This window comes from Hemicordylus capensis, chromosome 6, assembly GCF_027244095.1.
Source record: "Hemicordylus capensis ecotype Gifberg chromosome 6, rHemCap1.1.pri, whole genome shotgun sequence".
NCBI lineage: Eukaryota > Metazoa > Chordata > Lepidosauria > Squamata > Cordylidae > Hemicordylus > Hemicordylus capensis.
This window is the reverse complement of record NC_069662.1, coordinates 93,528,640-93,553,869: the sequence shown is the minus strand read 5'-3', so window position 1 is coordinate 93,553,869 and position 25,230 is coordinate 93,528,640. Positions and strand designations below refer to the sequence as shown.

The 25,230-nt window shown below is 44.7% G+C and overlaps 1 protein-coding gene across 5 annotated transcripts in view; it reads left to right on the top strand.

Annotated features, from left to right (window-relative positions):
• Positions 1-25,230, top strand: part of ITGA9 (integrin subunit alpha 9) — a 391,432-nt gene that overhangs the window by 16,392 nt on the left and 349,810 nt on the right. For 3 of the 5 annotated variants that reach the window (XR_008309811.1, XR_008309810.1, XM_053261579.1), the window contains exon 2: positions 16,659-16,919. Coding sequence is in view for 2 of the 5 variants with exons in the window: in XM_053261579.1 (XP_053117554.1) it covers positions 16,741-16,919 (179 nt within the window). In the remaining 3 variants the exon portion in view is untranslated. Of the gene's footprint in view, positions 1-16,394; positions 16,920-22,726; positions 22,746-25,230 lie in introns of those variants that run through there. The other 2 variants (XM_053261581.1, XM_053261583.1) reach the window with 2 other exon arrangements.

Below are 25,230 nucleotides of genomic sequence, written 5' to 3'. Positions count from 1 at the left end.
GGAAGCAACCTAGCCTAGGGAGATTCAACTCCATCCAAAAGCACTTATCTATTGATCCTGTAAAAGTTTTATTGGTTTACGAGGGACACAAAGTTACCAAGCCAGTTTCTTTGCAGAGGACAGTGCTTGAATACCTGCACAATAATGATGCGGGATGTCACTTGGGGTATGAGAAGACCCTTGACCAGGTTTCAGGCAAGTGTTTTTGGCTTGGCATGGGTGGCAGTGGATGTTAAACATTAGGTGCAGTCTTGTCTCACCTGCCAGCATAAGAAAGCGCTGGCTAGCGGGGTAAGGACTCCATTGGGGGAAATGCTGCAGCCTACTAAGCCCTGGCAATTTATTCAAGTAGACCTAAAGGCCCACTTCTGGAAACACCAGCTGGGAATTAGTATTTGTTAGTGGTGTATGATGCCTTTTTGAAGTATGTTGATAATGATAATGATAAAGATAATAATTAATTGATTAAAATTCAGCCATCCCAGGTCCTTGGGAAGGACTCAATGTCTGGATAAAACAAACCAGTCAATAACACCTGTCTGCCTGTGTAAACAAGAAATAACAACAACAACAACAACAACAACAGGTTATAATAACAGGTTAGCATTAGAAGAGGTATTTTCCAAGGGGATTCTCTATCCCCGCTGTTGTTTGTAATCGCCATGACTCCACTTTCACAAATACTAAACAGAACAGGCCTCGGATACCAAATATATAAAACAGGCATCCCCAAACTGCGGCCCTCCAGATGTTGCTGAACTACAACTTCCAGCATACCCAGCCACAAAAAATTGTGTCTAGGGATGCTGGGACTTGTAGTTCAGCAACATCTGGAGGGCCGCAGTTTGGGGATGCCTGATATAAAACATCAAGTAAAATCAACCATCTGCTGTACATGGATGATCTGAAGTTGTATGGAAAGTCACAGTCAGAAATCGAATCAGTGCTAAACACTGTCTGTATATACCGTAGTGATATAGCAATGGAGTTTGGACTAGACAAGTGTGCTGCATTAATAATGAACAGAGGGAAAATAAGAAAAACAGAAGGAATAGAACTGCCCAATGGAAGCAACATCAAGAACCTGGAAGAGAAAGAACATTACAAATACTTGGGCATTCTCCAGGCTGATAACATTGCACACACTGAAGTTAAAAGAAAAATTGGAAGTGAATACATCAGGAGAGTTAGAAAAATCCTCAAGTCCAAACTCAATGGTGGGAACACCATACAAGCCATAAACACCTGGGCTATACCTGTTATCAGATACACTGCAGGAATAATAGACTGGACCCAGGCAGAGCTAGAAGAGCACCTCAGCACCACAGGGGCCACAGAAATCACCATCAGCCAATTACAAAAAGCAGCTTTACTGGGAACAGCCTATATTCTGCGACGATATCTATAACAACAGCAACAACATTGACAATAAAATCCAGCCATCCCAGGTCCTTGAGAAGGACTGGATGTCTGGATAAAACAAACCAGTCAATAACACCTGTCTGACTGTGTAAATAAATAAATAAATAAATAATAAACAAACAACTTTATTTGTTAACCACCCCATAACAAATTATTCTCTGGATGGCTCACAACAGAGGATTGATACATACAATTAAAAACACCAAACACATTTTTTTTAAAAGGTGGAAAAAATACAATATACAATACAAATTAAAATTTCATTTTAAAATTAGTTACAAATCAGATATAATCTGAAAAGCCATATTAAAAAAACCCAAATTTAAAAGGCCTAAGTCAGGCTTCCCCAAACTGCGGCCCTCCAGATGTTGCTGAACTACAACTACCAACATCCCTAGCCACAGTTTATTGTGGCTGGGTATGCTGGGAGTTGTAGCTCAGCAACATCTGGAGGGCCGCAGTTTGGGGAAGCCTGACCTAGGTGAACAAAAAGGTCTTTACCTGGCATCTAAAAGAACAAAGTGATGAAGCCAGGCGACCCTCATTGAGGAGGCTATTCCATAAATGGGGTGCAACCACCGAAAAGGCCCTCTCCCTGGTATGTTGTGGCACAACCTTTTAAAAATAAAAGGACTGATGGTGACTGATACACTTAAGAAATCCATTGTGATGCAGTTTGGTCCCCCCAACTGTATTTGCAGTGATCAAGTGAAAGAATTTGAATCACGGCTGCTCCAGGAAGTCTACTGGCAGCTCCAGATTACCACAGTGAAGTCTAGCATGGCCCATCTTGCTAGTAATGGAGGCGATGAGCAAGTTAACTGGACCATTGGTTTCATGCTTAGGGTTCTTGTCAGTGAGGACCAGAATGATTGGGATTGAAAAGTTCTGTATATTGTTTTTGCGTACAATACTAGTTGGCATCGCCTCCATTCAGTACTTGCCCTATGAGATTATTTTTGGCCTTTGAAAACCCTCGCTCCCGTGTGACTACTTATGACATTAAGTGGAAAATTGTTATCACATAGATCATATATATTATGGGTATTTAGACATATGTACACATTTGCCTGACAGTGCAAATCATGAGGTAAATCTCCCCCCAGCCATTATCGGGGACTTCTGCATTCCCTAAGCCCTTCTTAAATGGAGCCTTCTGAAGAGCAGTAATCCTTCAAAACAGCGAAAAATCCTTAAGTAAGGTACTTTAGAAAAGAATCTTGGATGCTTGAGGTGTGATTGATTTTTGTGATGGAACTTAAAAAAATGTTGCTGAAGCATTAGACATTATTGAAAAGCTTAGAGGGGAAAAGGGATATACTTAAATGATTGCCTCCTGTTCTGGTTTAAAAGTCCATGTCTGACCTCGTTTTGAACTTGAAGTAAAAACAATCAAATGAATGTGTCTGCAATGCAACCACCCAAGAAACGTAAGAGTGGGCTACTGAAGATTTGACATCTGAAAGTTACAGGGCTGTAGCTGTATGGTATCTACCTGCTCTGGCCAAGAGAGCAGGCAAATGAAATGGCGGCTTGTTACAGTTGCTAATCCGATGTGTATTTATTTCATGAACAACAAAATGTATGAATGTCAAAGCACATTAAATATGGTGGTAGTGATGATGCCCCATTTAATATGAAACCGTTCTGTAACATTAGTGCATATATGAAACAGTTGTGAAATATCTAATTTTAAGTGCAATAGAAATGAAATGTAAAATAGTGGTTTTTTAAAAAAAAAATTCAGTTTTTGGCATTATGGTTTACAGAGATGTTCCCCCAGTTTTTAACCTAACCTCTCCATTCCTGCCCATCCTGAGCCAGCCCTCTCCACCCCAATAAAAGTGAAACATATATTCCTTTTAGAACGGCCCCTCCCTTATCATTTTAAGTGTCCTTTAACATTTTGATCCTTGTTTTTAAAAACTTTTCTAATACTGGAATTATGAAATTGTTCACTAAAAAATGTTGATGATTCAAACCTTACAACGTGAAAGGTGAAATTCTTACAGAAAGTAGACAGCCCCCCCCCCGCAGCTATTTTTTTGTTTCCAGTAATGGTACTTTGGGTAGAATTTTTGCTGTTTGCAGAGGATTGGACTTGATGCCCCAGCGCCAGCCTTCTAACTTTGTTATTCTGAGTTCCATGTGGAGAGGTTTCCTCTTGTTTATTGTTTTATTCACTACAGTTGTATGTGTGTCAGTTCTCATTTTCTTTAATTTGATTGGAAAGGTTTTTCAGTGGCGTCCAGTCTTTGGGGATTTAATTGGAAAGCTTCAATGCATTTGTGCTTCCAGATGCAAAGCCTTTGGCACGGGCGTTATTAATGGATTGCATGTCATCTGTGGAATTTGCCTAATCACTTCATATTGACTTCCCTTCTGAATGGCATTATTTCATATCTAGGATGATGGCAGAGTCATTGAACCGCTTGTGGAAATTCTTTTGTAGTCTGGCTCTTTTCACAGATATTATGTGTAGGGATGTGCAAACAGGTTCGATATAGAATTTGTTAGATGTCGAACTGGTTTTGTTTGAGAGTTCAGGGTAGAACCAAACCACCCCCTGTTTGGTCTGACCCTAGACCGACACCCCCCCAGCCTATTCAGGGGGTTCAAGAGGTGGGGTTTTTTTTGAAATAAAAGTTTTTTAAACTTATCCCTTCTGGCGGTGTTTTCTGAGGTGGTGGTGGGGTCTGTGGAAGTTCCCCTTCCCTCACCTTCAGTCAAAAACTAGCCCGTTCAGCCATGTCCATTGCGTAGGTGCAGCGGCCTCCAAAATGGCCACCGCACCAGGGGCAAGGCCTGAATGGGCCGAAGAATGGCCGAACAGGCTGGTTTGGGACTTAAGGGAGGCTGATGGAGGGAGGGGGAACCTCCATTGAATCCCCCCCCCATCGCCTCAGAGAACACCCCTGGATGAGATAAGTTAAAATTATGTTGTTAATTTTTAAAAAAGGTTTCTACCCCCCACCCATTCCAAACTGAACTGGGGGGGGGTTGAGGGGGTGCCAGATTGAACTGGCCTGGTCCAGTTTGGGTCCGGTTCCGTGCACACTCCTAATTATATGTATGATAGTCACAACTCTTTACTTGGGAGACTGCTTAAAAATGTGAAAAAACCATTGCCTCGACAATGCTTTACAATTGGCAACCACTCTAATATTTTAAAACCACATCCTTTTAAGTGAAGACTGTAATTTTTCTGGCGAGTTCTGATTCTCTCACTCAGTGGCAAAGCTTGTCTTTTGTAAGTAGAGAGTTCTAGGTTGAGTCCCTAGTGTCTCTAGTTAAAAGGATCTCAGGATCTAACTAGAGATTACTTCAGCCACTGCTGCTCCATGTGTTGATAACATCTCATTTTATGCGACAGATGTCATGCCTCAAGAACTTGGAAAATGTGTTTGACCAGAGAGATATATGGCAAATATTGATAGACCACTTTCAACAAAAGTTTACAAAGCAGTTTACCAGGGGCGTAGCAAGGTTGGAGTGGGCCCAGAGACAAGATTTTAAAATGCCCCCCCCTCACTGAAGCTCAGCTCATGAAGTAAAGAAAACTTAAATGTGCATCATCCTAAATTATTTTTTAAAAGGTTTTTTAAGTGGTGGACGAGGCAAGTCATTTAATGGTACTAGAGAAAGACATGCTGTTGTGGTAGCACCAGGTCTTAACACTCACATGAATTTCGGAGGATGAATACAACTGAAGGAAGCCCGGGTGGGTGCGCGGCTGGGGGAGTCAGTTTTGTGACTTGCCTCGGGGGGGGGAGGCAGTGGGCCCCCAGACAACAGTCTCCCCTTGCCCTATTATAGTTATGCCCCTGCAGTTAACATAGATATAAATAAAAAAATAAAACTGCTCCCTGTCCTCAAAGGCCTCACAATCTTAAAAAGAAACCACTTTAAAAAGGCACCTCTTTGCTCAGTTAGCAGATGGCAGTGGTATAAAAAGAAGTAATGGGTATACACCACAAGAAATTATAATAATTTCCTGTTCATGTTTCTTTTTGCACAGGACTTATCAAATCATGCATGAATAGATGGAATTGTAACTCCCTTGGTCTGTTTAGCCCAGTTCTGCCTGCTTTGACTGGCAGCCACTCTTTTCCAGCCCTCCTACCCACAGACAGAGTTTCCTCTAACAGGGATTCCCAGATGTTGTTGACTACAACTCCCAGAATCCCCAGCTGCAATGGCTTTTGCTTGGGGATTATGGGAGTTTTAGTCAACAAGATCTGGGAATCTCTGTTAGAGGGAACACTGCCCGTGGACCTAATTAAATTTCATAAGAGACATGGAGGTGGCGCCACACCATGCCCATCTCTCTCTCTTCCTTCAGTGTCCATTTTTACACATCATTTGACGTAACACTTACATGATATGCATTTCCCCACTGCCACCAGTCAATTATTATTATTTCTTGTTTGCACAGTGAAACCGGTGTTGATAACTGGTTTGTTTTAGCCAGACATTGAGTCCTTCCCAAGGACTTGGGATGCCAGAATTTTGTTATCAGTATTGTTGTTATTATTATAGATATCGTTGCAAAATACAGGCTGTTCCCAGTAAAGTTGTTTTTTGTAGTTGGCTGATGGTGATTTCTGTGGCCCCTATGGTGTTGAGGTGCTCTTCAAGATGTTTTGGAATTGCACCTAGGACACCAATTACTACTGGGATTATGTTGGTCTTCTTCTGCCACAGCCTTTCCATTTCAATTTGTAGATCTTTGTATTTGGTGATTTTATCTATTTCTTTTTCTTCTATTCTGCTATCCCCTGGTATTGCTATGTCGATTATTTTGACTTGTTTTTCTTTCTTCTCAACTACAGTTATATCTGGTGTATTGTGTGGCAGATATTTGTCTGTTTGTAGTCAGAAGTCCCATAATATTTTTGCATCTTCATTTTCTACCACTTTTTCAATTTGATGGTCCCACCAATTTTTGGCTACAGGTAGCTTGTATTTTTTGCAGATATTCCAATGTATCATCTCTGCTACCTTGTCATGCCTTTGTTTGTAGTCAGTCTGTGCGATCTTTTTACAATAGCTGATTAGGTGGTCCACGGTTTCATCTGCTTCTTTACAAAGGCGGCACTTGCTGTTTGTTGTTGACTTGTCTACTTTTGCTCTTATTGCATTTGTTCTTAGTGCCTATTCTTGTGCATTATTAAAGAGAGTATTAAACCCTCTGTTTCTTTCTTCAAGTTGCCATTCTTAAGCCATTGCCAGGTCTTGGTGATGTCTGATTTTCCACTTATATTGTGCAAATATTGACCATGCAGTGGCTTATTTTTCCATTTTACTGCTTGGTTATTGACTTGTTATTTCTTGTAGGCCTGCTTTCTTTCATTGGTGTTGAATAGTTTCTCATTATTGACCATTTGAAGTGCATCTTCTTCACTGTCCTTGATATATTCTTCAAGGCCTCTTTTCTCCTCCTCTGCTGTTTGATGGACTTGCAGCATTCCTCTTCCACCTGAGCTGTGAGGGAGGTATAGCCTATCTACATCACAGCGGGGGTGCACAGCATGATTGATGGTCATTATTTTCCTGGTCTTACGATCTAGCGTCTCTAGCTCTGCCTGGGTCCAGTCTATTATTCCTGCAGTGTATCTGATAAAAGGTATAGCCCAGGTTTTTATGGCTTGTATGGTGTTCCCGCCACTGAGTTTGGACTTGAGGATTTTTCTAACTCTCCTGATGTATTCACTTCCAATTTTTCTTTTAACTTCAGTGTGTGCAATGTTATCAGCCTGGAGAATGCCCAAGTATTTGTAATGTTCTTTCTCTTCCAGGTTATTGATGTTGCTTCTATTGGGCAGTTCTATTCCTTCTGTTTTTCTTATTTTTCCTGTGTTCATTATTAATGCAGCACACTTGTCTAATCCAAACTCCACTGCTATATCGCTACTGAATATACGGACAGTGTTTAGCAGTGTCAGTGTTGTTTCTTCTTCTTCTTCTTCTTCTTCTTCTTCTTCTTCTTCTTCTTCTTCTTCTTCTTCTTCTTCTTCCTATACCGCCCTTCCAAAAAATGTCTCAGGGCGGTTTACACAGCGAAATAATAAATAAGATGGATCCCTGTCCCCAAAGGGCTCACAGTCTAAAAGAAACATAAGATAAACACCAGCAATAGTCACTGGAGGTACTGTGCTGCGGGTGGATAGGGCCAGTTTCTCTCCCCCTGCTAAATAAAGAGAATCACCATGTTAAAAGGTGCCTCTTTGCCAAGTTAGCAGGAGTTGATCAGAGATGGGAGGGACAGAAGAATGCACACTACAAGTTGTGATCACACTATCAAATCACTTTCAACTTTCTGAAGAGAAAAGAAGTCTGTCTCTAGTCTTTACCAATGCGTGTAATCCTATGCAAGTAGCATTAAAACTGCATGAAAAACTAGTGTTATTCTTTCTTCCTGTTAGTCTGGCCGGCTGCATATTGTTAAACTGAAATAAGTCAGGAACCCTTTAGAAGGAAGTCAACAATCAGAGGTGGTGATAACTGAGATGGTTTGAGGTGTTTGCACACTGAGGCAAAGCACAAAATGCTGCCTTGCCTCAGTCTCCCCAGATCATCTACCTGCTTGCAGGGTGCACTAAAGTGTGTTTAATAGTACTGGGGGAATTGGAAAGTTAATAGTTGAAGAAGGGGCTTTTACCACCAGAGGTTAGGGGTGTGCACGAATCAAATTCTGTGATTTGGTTCGAGGTCAAATCAAATCGTAGAAACATTAAATTGATTCATCAACAACAGCTGGCTTGGCCGGCTGTCTTGATGAATCATCCTAATAGATTTGGGTGACCTGAGTGCCATTTTGAGGCCTGTTTTGCTGGAAAAATGGGCCTCAAAATGGCACTTTTCCCCTGGGAAGAGCTGGTCTACCAATTGGGGTTGGCAGGTAGAACAGCCCTCTGCTCTGGACGTGTGCGCCTGCACATCTTGGAAGACTGGTCTACCCAGGTAGATTCACCAAAAGATGTGATGCTGAGACTAAGGAGTTTATGCGATGTGTGCCCTGTTGGTGGTTCTGACAGTATACTGAGACAGCAAGGCTGAAGCTGGCTTATGGTGCACCCCCCATTCATCTTTCCTTCCAGCTCCTTTGGCGGTGCACAAGAGTAGTAGATAACGAGCTTTATGTAGCTGTAGTTCCTTCTTTCTGCCTAGCCGTGGGTAATGAAAAGCATGGGGAGTTATCATTTCATATCCATCCCATGTGATTCCCATGTTCATAGCTGCTGGAGGGCTGTGAGCCCAGATTGTGCAGAAAGAGTCTCCATGCTGCAGAAGAAACTTGGCTTTCCTCCTTCTACATGCAGAAAGCAGCACTCTGGAGCAACATATAAGTTAGGAACATAGGAAGCTGCCATATACTGAGTCAGACCATTGGTCTATCTAGCTCAGTATTGTCTTCACAGACTGGCAGCGGCTTCTCCAAGGTTGCAGGCAGGAATCTCTCTCAGCCCTATCTTGGAGAAGCCAGGGAGGGAACTTGAAACCTTCTGCTCTTCCCAGAGTGGCTTCATCCCTTGAGGGGAATATCTTGCAGTGCTCACACATCAAGTCTCCCATTAATATGCAACCAGGGCAGACCCTGCTTAGCTATGGGGACAAGTCATGCTTGCTACCACAAGACCAGCTCTATGAGCAATCATGCAAGCACAGAACGAAGCATTCTGAAAAGCCCGGCTTTGTATTCTTAAATAAATGTCTAGTCCTTAAGCCTGCAAAGGTTGGGCAATGCCTGACTAAAATTCAGAGCCATGATGGCGGGTGGCAGTCTGAGGAAGCCATAAATTCTTCACTCTGTGCCATGCCATGCCAGCTAGCAACTTGATCTTTATTTTCAAAGAAAGAGAAGCTGAGATGTTCAGGATTCTGCCAAATCTTTGAGAATTGCACAGAAGAAACCTGATTGTACACATTGTACAGATAGATACTTGTATTTAAGTGGTGGTAGGTTTAATTGTCTAACAAGGAATATAGGCATCAGCTTGACAAATTAAGTATCAGACTAATGGTCCAGAGTGGAAGATGAACAGTGCAACATGAGATTGTAAAAGGGAACTAATTTCACTAAGAAGAGTTCAGGCCTGTTGGCCTCTGACTCACTCAGATCCTTTTGTTGGTCTTTCATTAAAATGTGGGGCCATTCCAATTGTGTAACCAATGACAGTGAATACAAGCGGAAAACAAGGAGATGGTGCTCAAAGGTTTATGAGTTCAGAATAAAACCATTACAGTGAATCACTGATTTGAGAAGGAGAAGTTAATTTCACTGGGTTTGGGGTGTTCAAAGTAATGGGATACTGAAAGGATTAAGTAAAGGTAGCAATTTGGCGGCAGCATTATATTGGAAGTGCAGGAATGCATGAATGAAAACCACAGTGTTTAATTGCTGGTCAGGAGGGATAAAAAGTAGGAGCGTTGCTGGCCAGGAGGCCATCATTTCTAAAAATAAATCTGCCATGGTTTAGGTGGCAGCCACAGCCTGTCCTACAATCCCATATAAATTGAGCTATAGATACTGTACTTAATGGTGGGGAAAATGCAGTATATGGTGATTCTCACCATTGCCAAGAGTGGGTGGGTGGGGCAGGTGGGCAGGGAAGGCTCCGGAGAGCTTACTTTCCCCACAGATGATCCACAGCTTGGTGGTGGGAGCACACTCTATGCTCCCACATGAGCAGCCCTGCTCCATAAAGCATGGAACAGGGTGGAGGGATCTGGGGCTGGAACTTCTTGTTCTGGCCTCTGGGCATCCCACAATGCAATGCACAACATGAGCGTTGAGTTGGGGGATTCCCCTGTCAGATGGGTGCTCTATGCACCCATCTCTGTGTCTTCTTGGGCTGAACTCAGCCCAAGGAGACACACAATACATGGCAGCCACGTTAAGGATGCGAGGATACCCATAACCTCAGCTAACAGCCGCATTGTTTAGGAGGGTTAGGCAGGCGGGAAGCATAGAGATCTGCAGGGATCCTGCCACTTCTCATGACTAGCTAATCCAGGCTGGGTTAGGCTGGTCATGAAAACAGTCTCTCTCTCTATGATCAGAGGACTAGAGAGATCTGGCACTGAGGACTATGCTATGCATGATGTGGGATGCAACTCTGGCATTGCAACTCCCAATGCCTTTTTATTGTTGTTGTTTTAAACAAACAACCCAGCCATGGCCCCTTCAGCTTGAATCCATCTCTCAGCCCACAGTTCAGTCCAATGAACAGTACAGTCTAATGCAAATACTTCCAAATGAAGTGCCTGTTAGCCATGGAAGGGGAAAGTTGTGGACACAAATATTATGCCTGTATGTTTTCCGCTCCACAGTTAATAGCAACTTCTGGGGTGGGGGGGTGGGTAGGATTTAAGTCAGGACTCAGAGTGGGGTCAGACTGCATTCCCCCGGTGCCCTGGCCTCAGTCCAAATCAGCCCTCCCACAGTTTCTTTTTGAAAAATGAAAGATGTCAGGAGTACCAGACATAGAACTCCCACATCACATAGAGCTGGGCCCTGAGCCAAAGCTCTGATTACACTTTGTGAGCGAGCCGCTGTGTGGTTGACTAGAGAGGGCTGCTTCACATATTAATGTCCATCACTTCAGGACCACAGCATCATTTGCATGGGTGAATGGCCCATCACAAATCTAACAGGTAGACCTTTAATATCCCAGTGGATACAGTGCTTCTCAGAGTTATGTTCAGCACTTGTACAACAAGTGTACAATGTACCCAGGTACAGATCTGTACACAGGTACAGTCATTCACATGTTTTGCTAAACACAGGTACAGAAGTACACTTGCTATATGTACCATGCACAGACCCGTCCCTAAGAGGGTGTGGGCCTGGGGGTAAGTGGCACTCCCCCTCAGCCACACTCTTCCACTGCTGCTCCTCGCCTCCCTGCTCCACTGAGTATCCAATAGTGTAGTGCTAAGGAGTTTGATCACCTCCCTCTTTGTTCCAGCAAGGAGAGCAGTGACTGTGAATCAGGGCACATTTGGGCCTCTCATATATTATCCAGCTTGCGAGGAACTGGGAGGTTTGCCTCTCTTCTCCACATGGAGACAGGCTACCAGCTCCATGCGGGCTGGATACGTGCATGTGTGAGCTCAATACATGCATGTATATTTGCATGTATCGCAAATAAGAGGTGTACGTGTGCCCTGATACAGGGTGCACACAGGCCTCTCATGCAGAGTTGGGAACTTTGCCTCTTTCCTGTGAGGAGAGAGGCGGACTTCACAATACTGCGCAAGCTGGATGCTAAGTGAGAGGCCTGTGTGTGCCCTGATGCCTCTCATTTAGTATCTAGTTCATGTGGTGCCAGGAGGTTCGGTTACCTCTCTCTTTGCTCAAATGAGGAGGGAGGTGATGGAACTCTCTAGTGCTACGTGTTGAATATTGAGCAGGAGTGGGGAGAGGAGCAATGGCTGATGAGGAGTCTGGGGTCACTGAGCCTGGCTGTGGGCCCTGGAGAGCACGGGGCTGGTGGCGATCGCCCCACTTGCCCTGCCCAAAGAACAGGCCTGGCTATGCATTTGATGGGCCTGTATCAAGGTTCACTTTTTAAATGAACACAGGTACAGTCATTCACACAAACAGGTGAATGCACTGACATTTGTACACTCGTACAGCATAATGTCTGAATTGGGCTGGAGTCAATTCACATATTCAGCTGTGCCTTAGAAATCAAATCATATACATAAGATGTGTAAAGCTGCTCAGAGCCCCAGCCAATGCATGTTTGCAAACACTTGTTTGACATGCTTGTTTGTTTGTTTATAAGATGGCCCTCTGTCCCCAAAGGGCTCACAATAACAACCCAAGGTTATTCACATGCATGTGCAAAACCCAGCGAAGGGAGCCCAGTCCGGTTTTGCATGTGCGTATGGATCCCGGCAGCACCATGGTGGCAAACCCGCCTGTGAAGCCTCCCTCTAAAATGGGGTTAGGAAAGCGAGAGGCTCTCCTAGCCCCATTTTTAAAAATCATCTGCCATCATGGGGGATAATGCCTGGGCATGTGGGGAATCGTCTGGGAGCGTGGGGGCCCAGCACAAGAGGAGCGGTTGTCTGCGGGGAAGGTAAGTCTTCCCCGCCTTCCCCGCAGCCTGCTCTAGAGCCCTTCTCACTGGTCATGAGAAAGGCCTCCCTGTCTGCCACACACAGGGTAGACTCCAGCAACAGCCACTGGATGGGAGTTGTGCTGTGGTTGCATGGGGTCATCTGTTCTCTCCCTTCTAAATATAAAGAGCATCTGCACTTTGGAAGGTGCCTCTTTGCTTGTTAGAGGGGCTATATTTCGCTGTCCTCTTAAACTTCTTGGTCAGTTCATAATTAAATATTTTAAGTAAGTATCAGTTTCAGTGTCATGTATGGAAACGTTTTCTATCTAAGATTTGAAACAGAAGTTGCTTCAGCTGGTCTCGTGAGTATCAAACCTACATGGGCCAGAATTCACATTGGTTTAACAGATGCCCTCTGTCAGCATCTGTCAGATATTAATTAATTAATTAATCAGGCAGATTTATATGCCACTTTTTGGCCATCAGGTCTTCAGAATGGCTTATAACATTACAAAACAGTACACTATCAACAATCAGACAACGGAGACTCAAAGACTCTTTGCATCTCCCATCTAAAGCCACCATAATAGACATTTCAGGCCTGACTTCTACAGGCTGGAGGCTATAGGCAAAGCCCAGCCCTTACCTTTGTAAGTGCCTGGTCACATTTAAACACCGCATATTCTAGTTAACTCATGTATGATAGCAGGCCATCAACTGCTGATATATTATCATGCAAATTAATAGTTTACTACTACTACGTAGTCCAGAGTTCAGGGGCGTAGCAAGGTTGGAGTGGGCCCAGAGACCAGATTTTAAAATGGGGCCCCAGACCCTCAAACTCCAGGGCCTCTGCACACCCCAGGCCCCCAAGGATTTAAGTTTGATATTTCAAAATAACTATGCTGCCTAGGAATACATTTCATTGAATACACACACAGACACTTCACAGTGAATAGTGATATACATTGAGTACTATATATCTGTGCTACTTTTAATGCCTAGAACACACTAGAAACACTAATTATTAAAATGGGACCCTCGCTGCAGATTAGCAAAGGAGACTTTCAACCATGCAGTGTGAGCCTATGTATGTTTTCTCAGAATTTTGAACAAATTCAGTAAAGTTTGATTGCAGGAGGTTTTTCACAGGAGGCTTTTAAAGCCCTTTAACACACATCTCCTCTGGAATGGAGGTGCTGCATTCACATGTTGGCCAGATTGACCCTGAAGTCCCTGCGAGTTATTGGGGAGCAGTTCACACACAAGAAAAATAAAATAAAAGCACCACACATGCTTCACAGTTCTCACTCAGACCTTCTGGGTTGCAAAACAACTTGAGCATAAATGCATTTATAAATAAATGCATGAATAAATAAATATAATATTGTTTGTTTCAGAAGTTTTTATAATTTTCTGCCATGAAACAAGCCACTTATAGGATTTTTTAGATAGTTTTTTTTTAAAGCCAGCAAATTTTCCAAGCTGTTTTAAATTAAATATTCAGAGACTTCTCAGTCTCTCCCCAGCTCCATAGCAAAGCCCTATGGCAAGCAGATCCCTATATATGGGTGTGGGGGGGTGACCACAAAAAGGAGTTCACATTCTACCTGGCAAATGCTGGGCTGCCAGAGGGTCTGCTGCAGAGAGCTGTGGGGGCCACTCTGCCTGCCTGCTTGCCTCCTTCCTTCCTTGCTTGCTTGGGGCCTCCCTGCAAGCCTATCAGCTGAGAGGTGGGGAGAAATGGAGCTCTTTGCAGGCAGTTTGCCTGCTGCTTAGCTTGCCGCCCAGGAGGACAAGCAGGAGAGAGGGCAAACAGGGCAAGTGGCTGAGGGGCCTTGGGGCTGGGCAGGGGGCAATGGGGAGTCATGTGAGGTGTCTCTGGGGAGGCCCCCAAGGCAGTGGGGCCCCCAGGCAACCGCCTCCCCTTGCCTAATAGTAGTTACGCCCCTGCCAGAGTTGGTAATCTAAGTGAATCTGAACCCAGAAACTAATTCAGAGAGCTTTCCCCCCACCCCCAGTGAACTGGAAGTGAACCTGAAATCTTTTGGCTGCCTTGAACCTGAATGGAATGCCTAAAGACCAAGTGTGGTTTCCAACCCTTTGACTCACTGGCATGCCATCAACAAAAATTCCTTCTGCTAGTGGAAGCAGCGCTGAACTCACGGAAGGGGCCCTTCTCCAGAGACCTGGTGCAAGCACAACTCTCCTTCCATGTAATTTGGGAAAGCATCTGTTGATGATGCATCATTGCACTTGACATTTGGATGCTACCTAGAGTTAGTAAGCTGTTCAAAATTGGTGTTTCCGTAATCAGGCATTCAGGACTTTAGATGCGTGGCTGTTCCCAGAGGTGCACCTAGATAATTTTGGAGCCTGGACCTAAAGGCCTTTGGAGGCCCCCCTGCCCCCACCTGCAAGTTAAGCACTATCCCCCTGTACACACACACACACACACACACACACACACACACACACACACACAGTATTTTTAATATGTGGGTTCTTGAGGGCACAAACAGCAACTGAACTCACAAGAATGTAAGAAGATTGAATGATTGATTGATTGATTCAGTGCCATCAAGTCAGTGTCGACTCTTAGTGACCATATCGATAGATTCTCTCTCCAGGATGATCTGTTTTCAACTTGGCCTTTAAGGTCTCTCAGTGGTGCATTCATTGCTGTCGTAATCAAGTCCACCCACCTTGCTGCTGGTCGTCCACTTCTTCTCTTTCCTTCAACTTTATATTTATACAAATATGTATTAGCTGAAACATTTCAACGCACAAGTTAACATCTTCTCATCCCACATTTTTCTTTCCCCACTCTCCCCTCTGTCTCTAAAGCAGAGGCCACACTCAGTGCCTAGCGCAGGTCACAGTCACGCTTGGCCACCTGCCACAGTGTGGGTCGGTAGCAAGGTGTGGTGACCACACCACCCGAGACAGACTACAGAGGATTGGGGGGGGCAGGGGGTGTGGAGGCTTGGAACTTTGGCCCGAAAGTTCCAGGGGCCTCTGGCTGTTCCAGCAGTAGTTGGAGAAAGCATATTTCCCAGTGAACCATTTGAAAACAGGAAAAAGAAGTAGGAGAACCTCCTACTTGGCAGAGTCTAGGACTGGTGGTTGGCCAGGTGCTCACTTAGAGGACGGCCCACCCTCAGGCAATCTTGCCCAGTAGCACGGACAATGCTTGCTGTCCTTGCTGCTGTCCTTGAGGAGGATTCTTGAACAGAGGCCGGAATCTTCTTCTGATTGCTTAGCTCTGCAGTTCCGCTCGCTGCCTTTCCACCATTCATCTCAAACTGAGTGCTCTTCTAATTTTTATCCCATGAATGTATTGTGCTTGTAAAAACCCTTTTAAAAATCAAATATGGTCCCCCCCCTCACATCAAATAGCTCTGATGGTATTTATTTGATGCAACTCCATTGCAAACTAAAGAGTGTGATATTATTCTGTATGCATCGCATCTGAACGGACTCAAAGCCAGTACAAAGCATCTAAACCAGTGATGGGACCACTTTTAAAGTTAGTGACTGCATGGGATTAAAAACAACAACGCTGAATCAGATAAAAAACAAACGTACTGATGAACCTGGATTGCAACGGAGGGAACCCGAATTCTTAATGGTGCGATTCCCTGCTGGCCAGAGCTCATCTGGAGCGTATTTAAACGTGCCATGACAGTATACTTCCCACACATCACTACATAACAATGTGGAACTTAACAAAACAAATCTTGAGAGAAAAGCTTAGCCTGGCGGGGGATTGTTTAGAGACCCGCGGCGCTGCTGAGAGTGTGAGAGTGGTCGCTAGAGGGCGCTGTGGCTTCGGCTTTGGGACTACTGGCGTCCCAGGCAAGGAGAGCGCTGGCTCCGCGCGCCCCTGGGATTGACGTGAAGTGGAGCTCAAAAGTCCCTTGCTTGCTCTAGGATTGAAGCAGAAGGATCCCAAAGTCTCGTTAGTTCCGTCTGCTCGTGCTGTTGTTGCAGGCTTGAGCGGGAACTGTCCGGAGTCTCTTGTCTGCAGGCGAATCAGTCACCCTGGGGTCGTGGACTGGGGTCTGCTTGAATGCAACAAGCGGGCGATTGTGGTGGTGTCCTTCCGATCTTGCATCCATCGCCTCTTAATCGCGGGGCGCCGCTGCTCTTTCCCTCTTGCAGGTCGAAGAAAGCAGGCGCTGGAGTGTTCCTGTCCGGAGCCGGCGTGCCGAGAGAGAGAGAGAGAGGCGCTCCTCAGTAGAGAATGGCTGGATCCCCCTGGAAGGGCAAGCGGAGTTGTTTTAAAGTGCTGGTCGCTACGATTTCCGTGGCTTTGGTTTATTCCTACAACATCGATCTGGATCACCCTGTGATTTATCAAGGACCAAATAACTCTTTCTTTGGATACTCTGTGCTGGAGCATTACTACGACAATACTAGATGGTGAGTAGTAGTAGTAGTAGTAGTAGTAAGGTCGGCGAAAAGGAACGGGTGGCTCTGACTCTGTTGTTGAGACTTTCCCCTCTTGCTTCGTTGGGTAGGCAAGGCAAGCTCCAAAAGCGGGGTGGGGGTGGGGGGCGGCGGCGCTGGGGTCTTGAACCTCTTATCTCCCCCCACCTTTAGATTTTCTAGCTGAGTTGATTTCTTAGTCTTCTGTTCCCTCCCTATGAATTTGTCCAACTTGAAGGTTTCTCGTTTTCTTTTAAAAATGTTAAGACTCAAGATCTGTTGAAAATGTACCCAGCTGACCTACAGCCTCTCCCGGCCTCGCATACTAGAGTCATCTGTGGTGTTTGTGCCTACTGAGAACATAGCAGTGTTCTGCACAAACTCAGAGGCACTCTTGTTATTACTCCTTTTGCATGTCTCGGGACAGAACCTGCTAATGATTTCTGGATCTCTGCCCTTAGTATGCTCTGGCTCACATTCAGGTTTGGGTTGTCTTATGTTGACAACCCGAATGAATGAAAACTTAAAATGCCACAGATTGTCATGAAGATGGGAGAGAGTATTTGGAACCTGAAAGGGCAATCTTCCCTCCCTTCCCTATGACCTGTCTGAGAGCACACTGTTTGGCTTGGCTGAGTTTGTTGGGGAAATTGATTCCTTTCCCCAACATCAACCAGATGATTCTGCTGCAGCAGCAGAGCACTGGGTAACTTCTCACAAACTGGAATTCATTCATAATTCTTCTCAGGAAATAGCCCTCTTAGACTCTTGCAGGAAAACAACAACAAAGAGACTTGTGACGCTATAAAGACCAACATATTAACTGTGGCACAAGACTTTGTGGACTGGTGCCCAAATCATCTGAGGCGCCCAAGTCCATGAAAGTTTAGGCTATAGTCAGGGCTGTCCTTAGGGCATGGCTAGCAGAGTGACCGCTTTTAACCCCCATTAGAATTAACTGGAAGGGGGGCCCTAGGGCTTATTTGCTGGAAGGCCCCCCGCGGGCTGATTTGCCCTGGGCCCTGGGCCCTGCACCCTGCCAGGGCTGTCTAAGGACAGCCCTGACTATAGTATTTGAGGTACCACAAAACCTGTTGATAGATCATCTTCATCTTCCTCATCTTCTAGAGATGCTTTCCATGCTTTTTTGGTTTAGCACCAGTGACTGAATTTGGACTGAGAATGTGGGGAGTATCCATGAAGGTTGCCAAGTCTAGACTCTGTGAGAGCTCCTCTGGCTTCAAAAGCTTGACAGAAGGCAAAATGCCACTAGTGGACTGTAGCACAATCATGACAAGTCTCCCCTTCTACTAGCATTCTGGTTGAGCATCTGCTGGGAGGAGGGTCACCAGCTTTATGATGCAGTGTCTCTGTGCCACTATCCAGCAGACATATCTTCTGATTGTAGGGCACTATTTCAGAAGATCTGTCTGCAGCTGATAGGGGCTGACGTTCGAGGACTCTTGGTAGATCACAGGAGCCCTGTTCGGACATGATATTGTGCATGCACTCAGGTGTCTGTGCACATGAGTATATTTTGGTGTGAAGTCATGTTTAAAGTGTGCCTGGTATGAGTTCCCTCAAACACAGGGCACAGATTGAAAGTGTACCACTGTGAGCTCATTGAACACAATGTGTGAATAATTGTACTGCATCTGTACATCTGCACATGCCTAACTGTACACAGATTGTAAGTGCATTGAACATCATGTGTTAATAGAACTAGGGAAGGGTTTCTTTACAAACAGTCTTGCCATGAGTTCTATATACAGATATATGCTTCCAGGGCATGGTCTGAAGCAACATGCTGAAGCTAGGCAGGTTTTGGTTTGGCCAGTGCCTGGATGGGAGACTATTGGAAACTTCACATATGTCACCTTGAGTACCTTTATTTATTTATTTATTTATTTATTTATTTATTCAATCAATTTCTATACCGCCCTTCCCAAAATGGCTCAGGGAAGTTTACACAGAGAAATAATGAATAAATAATAAATAATATTTATAATAATATAATAATAATAATAATATTTATAATATTTAATACCATGATGGTTGAAAGGTAGGATATTAATGCAATTAAATAGGCCTGCTGAGATGATAAAACTGTGTCTAGCCTGTACCATGTGCAGGTGAGCGGTCTTCATGTGCAGATGAGGGGTCATATGATGGAATGTTTTCTCATGAGGGGAAAACATGTTCATACATAGAAAGTTAACACATCAGGGAGCAGGCTAGCTAGCTAGAAGGTAGGCTACCATCTAGTTTACTAGAGAGAATTTAATTATCTGGAGGAACATTCAGTCATGCGAGTCCCAGCCTGCAGACTGAAGTGGTATAGTCCCAACTGAAACTCCCTTAATGAGTTTATCATGTCAGTAAGAAGTAATCCCAGGACTGATGGGCTTAGTTCTACTTCAGCTTCACATACATCTTAAGTGTAGTGGTTTCAGGCAAAAGTATAGAAATTTTGTGAAGTCTCCCCCATTCTCCTTTTCATCACTGAGCAAGCCTTTATAATCTTGGATTATTGTTATTTTTTAAACTGTGTAATGAAAATTGTATTTTTTACTTTCTCTTGTGTGGGCTTCAGTTGAGCCCTCCAGGTTATTGGATTAGACCCAAGGAATAATACATAATTTGTTTAAGAAAAGAAAAGAATAAATAACATGCAGTTGATATCAGTAGTGAGTTTATAATATATAAACAGTAGTTTTGTCCATTTGCCAGTTTCCGGGGGTTTGCGAGATTTCATTCAGTTCCATCTCAGTGCACCACACCCAATGATCGAAGGCTTTTGGGGTCAAATGGTGCAAATTCCAGATTATCACAAAAAGAAGCCATTGTTTGTCCTGGATGCTGCTGCCTCTTGCAAGGCAGACTTTAAATTAAACTGTTAAAGGGGTACATTGTGCATGTATACAATTAACTCTGACCTACCAGCCTGTACTGTGTAATCAATTCCAAAAGGGAGCAAAGCTGGCTGTTCATTGTGGCTTTCTTGGGCAAAAACCTTCTTTTCACAGCCATAGAGTTGTAAATTAAATCCAGTTTTGATCCTCATTTATGTATTTGTTGCAGAAGAAGTCCCTCTCCTGCTGTGTTTTGGGAATGGCACTAGGCTTGGCGTGTGTTGTTAAGCCCCCAGTATAACTGAGGTCACTTGATTTATGCTTAGAGAAATGTATTGTGGTATTAAACTAATTCTGCTCTGTCTTGGATGCAGTGCAATGGAACAAGGTTTGACTGTTCCTGGAAACTGCAAATTACCGAATAATCTTTGGAAATAGTGCTACCACTCCCACCCACCCCAAACTGACAATCTTTATTGTAACTCTCTCTTGTAGTCCTTTATTAATTTTGCATTTATTATTAAGTAACATCTATCTTCTCTGAGTTGAAAATAATGGGATAATCTTAACTTGCTGCCTTGAGAGAATAGATCTGCAGCTTCTCTTGGGAATGTAAAAAGAAAAAAGTGGGTGTGTATATTTGGGTTTGTGGGAAGATAGTTGCAAAGAGCCAGTTTTTCAGCCTTGTGCCCTTGTGTGGCCCAGGATGAGAAGGGGGTGCCCCAGACAAGTGGCCCCAGAGGTTAGAACAATGCCAGGTGCAGGCAGTAGAACATTCTGACAGGAGCCAGCCCAGGGGCATAGCCACCACTGTGCGAACGGGTTCAAAGAACCCAGGCCACCAATGGAAAAGGCCGCTGAAGCTCTGTGGCTTGGGCTCCAGAGGAGCCCAGAGCTAACTCCCCCCTCCCATGCCCGGGCGGCCGAGAGCCCAGGCAAACTCTGCTGCCACTCTGCTGCTGACACTGCCTGAAATGCTGAGCTGAGAGCTCATTCGGGCTCTTGGCAACCAAGGCCACACCCCCTTTGCATGTGATGTCACATGCAAAGGGGCTTGGCTTGGGCTGCCAAGAGTCTGAATGAGCTCTCAGCTCATCATTTCAGGCAGTGTTGGCTGCCTGATAAGACGTTTTTCTCTTTCTCTCCCTCCAGAGAGGGAGACGAAGGGAAAAACGTTCTATCAGGCAGTCGCAACAGATTTCGCCCGGGCTCTTGGCCGCCCGGGCGCGGGAGGGGTGAGCTCACTCTGGGCTCCTCCTGAGCCATGCCCCCGTGTGCATGACATCACGTGCACCGGCGTATTTGGAGGGGGCCACCGAGCGGGGCTGGACCCGGGCCGCCGCTTGGCTGGCTCTGCGCCTGAGCCAGCCCTTGGGGGCGAGGAGCTAAGGGCCTAACCCCAGAAAGCTGAGGTGTCTACTGTGGAAGATTCCACCCTCAGAAGAGATGGAGGATCTCATAAAAGAGGAAGAAGAGCAGAGAAGGAGGCAGCACAAGGATGAGAAACACTTCATCCTAGAAGCTGACTTAAGCCAAAGTTTCCGATCTAACTGGTGTTCTGGTCCCAGAGGGAAATCCTAAGGATGGCAAGCCTTGTGGTAGAAGCCAGGCCCTTCAGAAGCAAAAGAGATCCAGGGTCCCGAAGATCCATCCCTATAGGAAGGGAGGCATCTCTGTTGGAGTTAAACGGGAGTGCCGTCTTGGACTCTTTAATGAAGGACACCCGGGAACCAGGGAGGTGAACGGAGGCATCCCTCTACCTTGATGTAAGAAACCCAATAAAAGGAGATTGAGACGCTTGCCACTTTGTAGCCATTGTTTCTGTACCTTTTCCCCTGGCATTGCTCCTATGTTGCCTGGAGGTCCCATAAGCCCATTTGATGTTGCTCTGAGGGGCTGTGTGACATCACACCTTGCTATGAAGGGAACTCATAATGATTACAGTCTTTGAAATGTGTGCTTTCTGCCAGCAGGCCTCCCTAGAACATCTGCAACATGGAAAGGAAATGCCTATGTGTTTGACTTAATGCCAAATTGTGCAGGTGCACCCTAAGCATTTATTATGGTACTTGGTTATGGGCTGAAGAGTTGGCTTTGATTGTTTGAAGCTGAAGGCCATTGATTTGAAACCAGCTACCTTAACCAGCCCAGACATATATCTTGTGCAGCTTCTGTCTGAAACCCTAAGGGTTTGATCTGTCAGCTGCTTCCCATACTGCTGAATATGTGCTAGTGGGTAGAACTAGCAGCACGAGAGCATCTTAGAGAAAGCAAGGTCCTACAATCCATGGGATATTCTTCTTCAACCCTTTTATGGCCTCTGGTTCTAGGCAAGATCCCACCCTGCTTAGGAACTAATTGGCTCAAAGGGTTTGGTCTGGTGCTTGACAGACGGGGCTATGACCCTTTATTAGGAGGATACTTAACCTTACACAGTGGCTGAAGCTGGGCATGGTGGAAGAACTTCTCCAAGCTACCAAATGTTCTGAGGTGCTTTATCTTCTTTTCTTCCTGGTATATCAAGGAGTCATCTGAGAAACAAAACCTGTTGGATGCATCCTGCATTGGGCTACCTAAGGACATCTGCCTTTTTGTTTTTGTTTATCCCCCTTCTTCTTTACTTTCTATATTTTCCTGCTTTCTCTTTGAAGACCTTGTGCCCAAGGGCACCTTAACCCCATTGTGCCTGGAACAGAACCATGGTCCACTCTGGGAGGATGTGCAAATGGGTGAGGAACAACTTCTCCTTTGCTCCAGCTGGAACAAAAGGAAGCATCTGCCCTCCTTGGTAGCACACCTTATTCTGTGACACCTCTGAATTCATCCAGGGAGGCCTGACAGGATGTCACTGGTCCTGCTGAAGATTGCTAGCTTTGAGCTGGCAGGGACTAGTTTTAGGTTGAAGCACCCATCAGGAGCGTGGAAATGGCCTTTTTTCTCTCACGTACCTGCCCAACAGAGTCTTTAGGTGAGCTGCATAGGAGTGTGCTTGATCACATATTCTAACACTGCACATACTGTATTTGTGAGACTGGGTAGGAATGTTGATGGTTATTTATGTTCCTAAGGTGAATTTGGTTAGCCACCTAATGGCACAGCGGGGAAGCAACCTGCCTAGAGAGTAGGAGGCTGTTGGTTCAAATCCCCGCTGGTGTGTTTCCCAGAATATGGGAAACTCCTATATCAGGCAGCAGCAATATAGGAAGATGCTGAAAGGCATCATCTCATACTGCATGGGAGAAGGCAATGGTAAACCCCTCCTGTATTCTACCAAGAAAACCACATGGCTCCCTGGTCGCCAGGAGTCGACACCGACTCGATGACATAACCTTAAAGGTGCATTTATTTGTCTTGCAGGATGCAATACTAGGTTTGCTTTGAGTGTATGCCGCTTCAGGATAAGGGCTGGAAAGGATTCTGGATTAGCACTTAAGGCTTTCTGTCTCACTCCTTAGCAGTTTGGCAGGGAAATGAGAGCTCCCACAGGCAGGTATTTTTCATTCTTAATAAAACCCTTCTACTTCTGTGAAGGACAGTGCAAAAAGCACATTACTCCTTGTGGGCTTTGAAAAAACATGTTGCTAGTAGCGGTGAATGCATTTGATCAGACTCCCAGCAACTACACCATGGCTGCGGCATAATTTATTTAACATGCTACTAGTACCTTCCTCGTCATCTTTGGGCTTCTTCCTTTGCTTGTGTTATTGTTTGGCTTTCACCAGGCTGTCAGAACTTTCAGGAACGAAGAGTCGCTGTGGGAGACTAAGAGTTCTTGCTTGGGGTCTGGGTGACATGGCATTGCTTATTGCAGACGTTGTGCTGTAACTTGAAATCTGGCTTCCCAGTGTTCTTAATCATGGCAGTTCCCAGGAACGGAGAGGAGCACCATTAGTATCCTACGAATGAGCAGGCATTAGCACCCTACAGAAGAGAGACTGACAACATGAACTGACTAATAAATCCAGATGCTTGTATGGATTTATTCCAAGCGTCGGATTAATGAGCTGCTGCCACACATGGTCCCAGTGTTCTCCTTCACAATGACAGTCTGGACTTAGCGGCTAATGAAGCATGGACACACCTGTCTTTTATGTACTGCAAAGTGCTGCTTGGGCTTTGTTTGGTTCTCTATATCCTCTGCTATTTTTCAGGAATGACTCGGGAGCCCATCATCTTGATAGCAGATGCTTGTGATATGAAACATAACAGGCCCGGTTGTGCTGAATGGGAAGAATTCTGGCAGCCTTAACAACTTCCAGTGAGAATGGCAAGAGTAAATTTATTTCATGCTGCTCATGTTCTAAATAGTTAGAGCACTAGAAGGGGCCTTCTAAAACCAACTATTGGCCTGTGAGGCTATAGCAGAAGCAGGGGAGAAACATTTAAAGTGATGATTTTAAAAACACCCCTGCCCACATCATCGTATTATTTCTGCTGATATATTTTTTTGCAGAGCCAAAGAAGAGTGTGGAAACGCTCTTCCCACATATTGGGGATTATGTGAAAATGTAACTTACTAGATTGGACAGACCAAAATTCACCTGCAGCCCTTTGAATGGAGGCAGGAATAGTTGATGCCAGTACAAGTTCACAAAGCTTGCCTGTATCTCGCTCTGATAGATAGGACTCTGTTTCTTCGAATGCTGGCCCTGGAACTGTAGTGCTCTGTGGTATAAATAAATGCATTCAGACTGGATCCAGGCCCTAAAATAAATTGCTACCATTCTCTTTGATTCCAAGTGCTTGCACACACGCTGCATTTTTGCCTGTCGACTTCCAATGGAGTATTTATTGATAGTGACTTCTCAAATGATATCTGGAAAGAAACAACTGAAAGAGCTCTTTCTAATTGGAGGCAGAAAATCTTATTTTTGTGTTATCAGTAGTAGAGAGGAAATGCAGAGCTAAACATGGCTTGTTAGTTTATGTTGCACGTGAATACAGAATGATATGTGTTAAACTAGTATGTATAAGGCAATAAACATTTTTATAATCCAGTCCTTCTTTATATCCATAGTGGTAAAGTTTAGATCAGCGATAGGCCACCTTGGCTCTCCAGCTGTTGTTGAACTACAACTCCCATAATCCCCAGTCACAATTTATTATTTATTGTGGCTGAAGATGATGGGAGTTGTAGATGGACAACAGCTGTAGAACCAAAGTTGTCTGCCTCTGGTTTAGATTATTTAGAAAGTAACCCTCCTTCCTGTCTGGTGGGAAAAATCACACCAAGTCTGATTTCTCCACACAAGATCCAGGCATCCTATATGTGGTCTGTCAGAAGGCTGTTTCACTTCTGGATGTACACTAAAATGGTATTAAAGCTTTGAAGTGCCCTTCCCCTATCCTTTTCCAACCATACAGCCTAAACTTCATCCCATTCCAAGGGGTCTGCACTGATTCATATTTGGAGCTAAGAACGTCTTCTGCAGATTTTGCTCCACAACCATTCT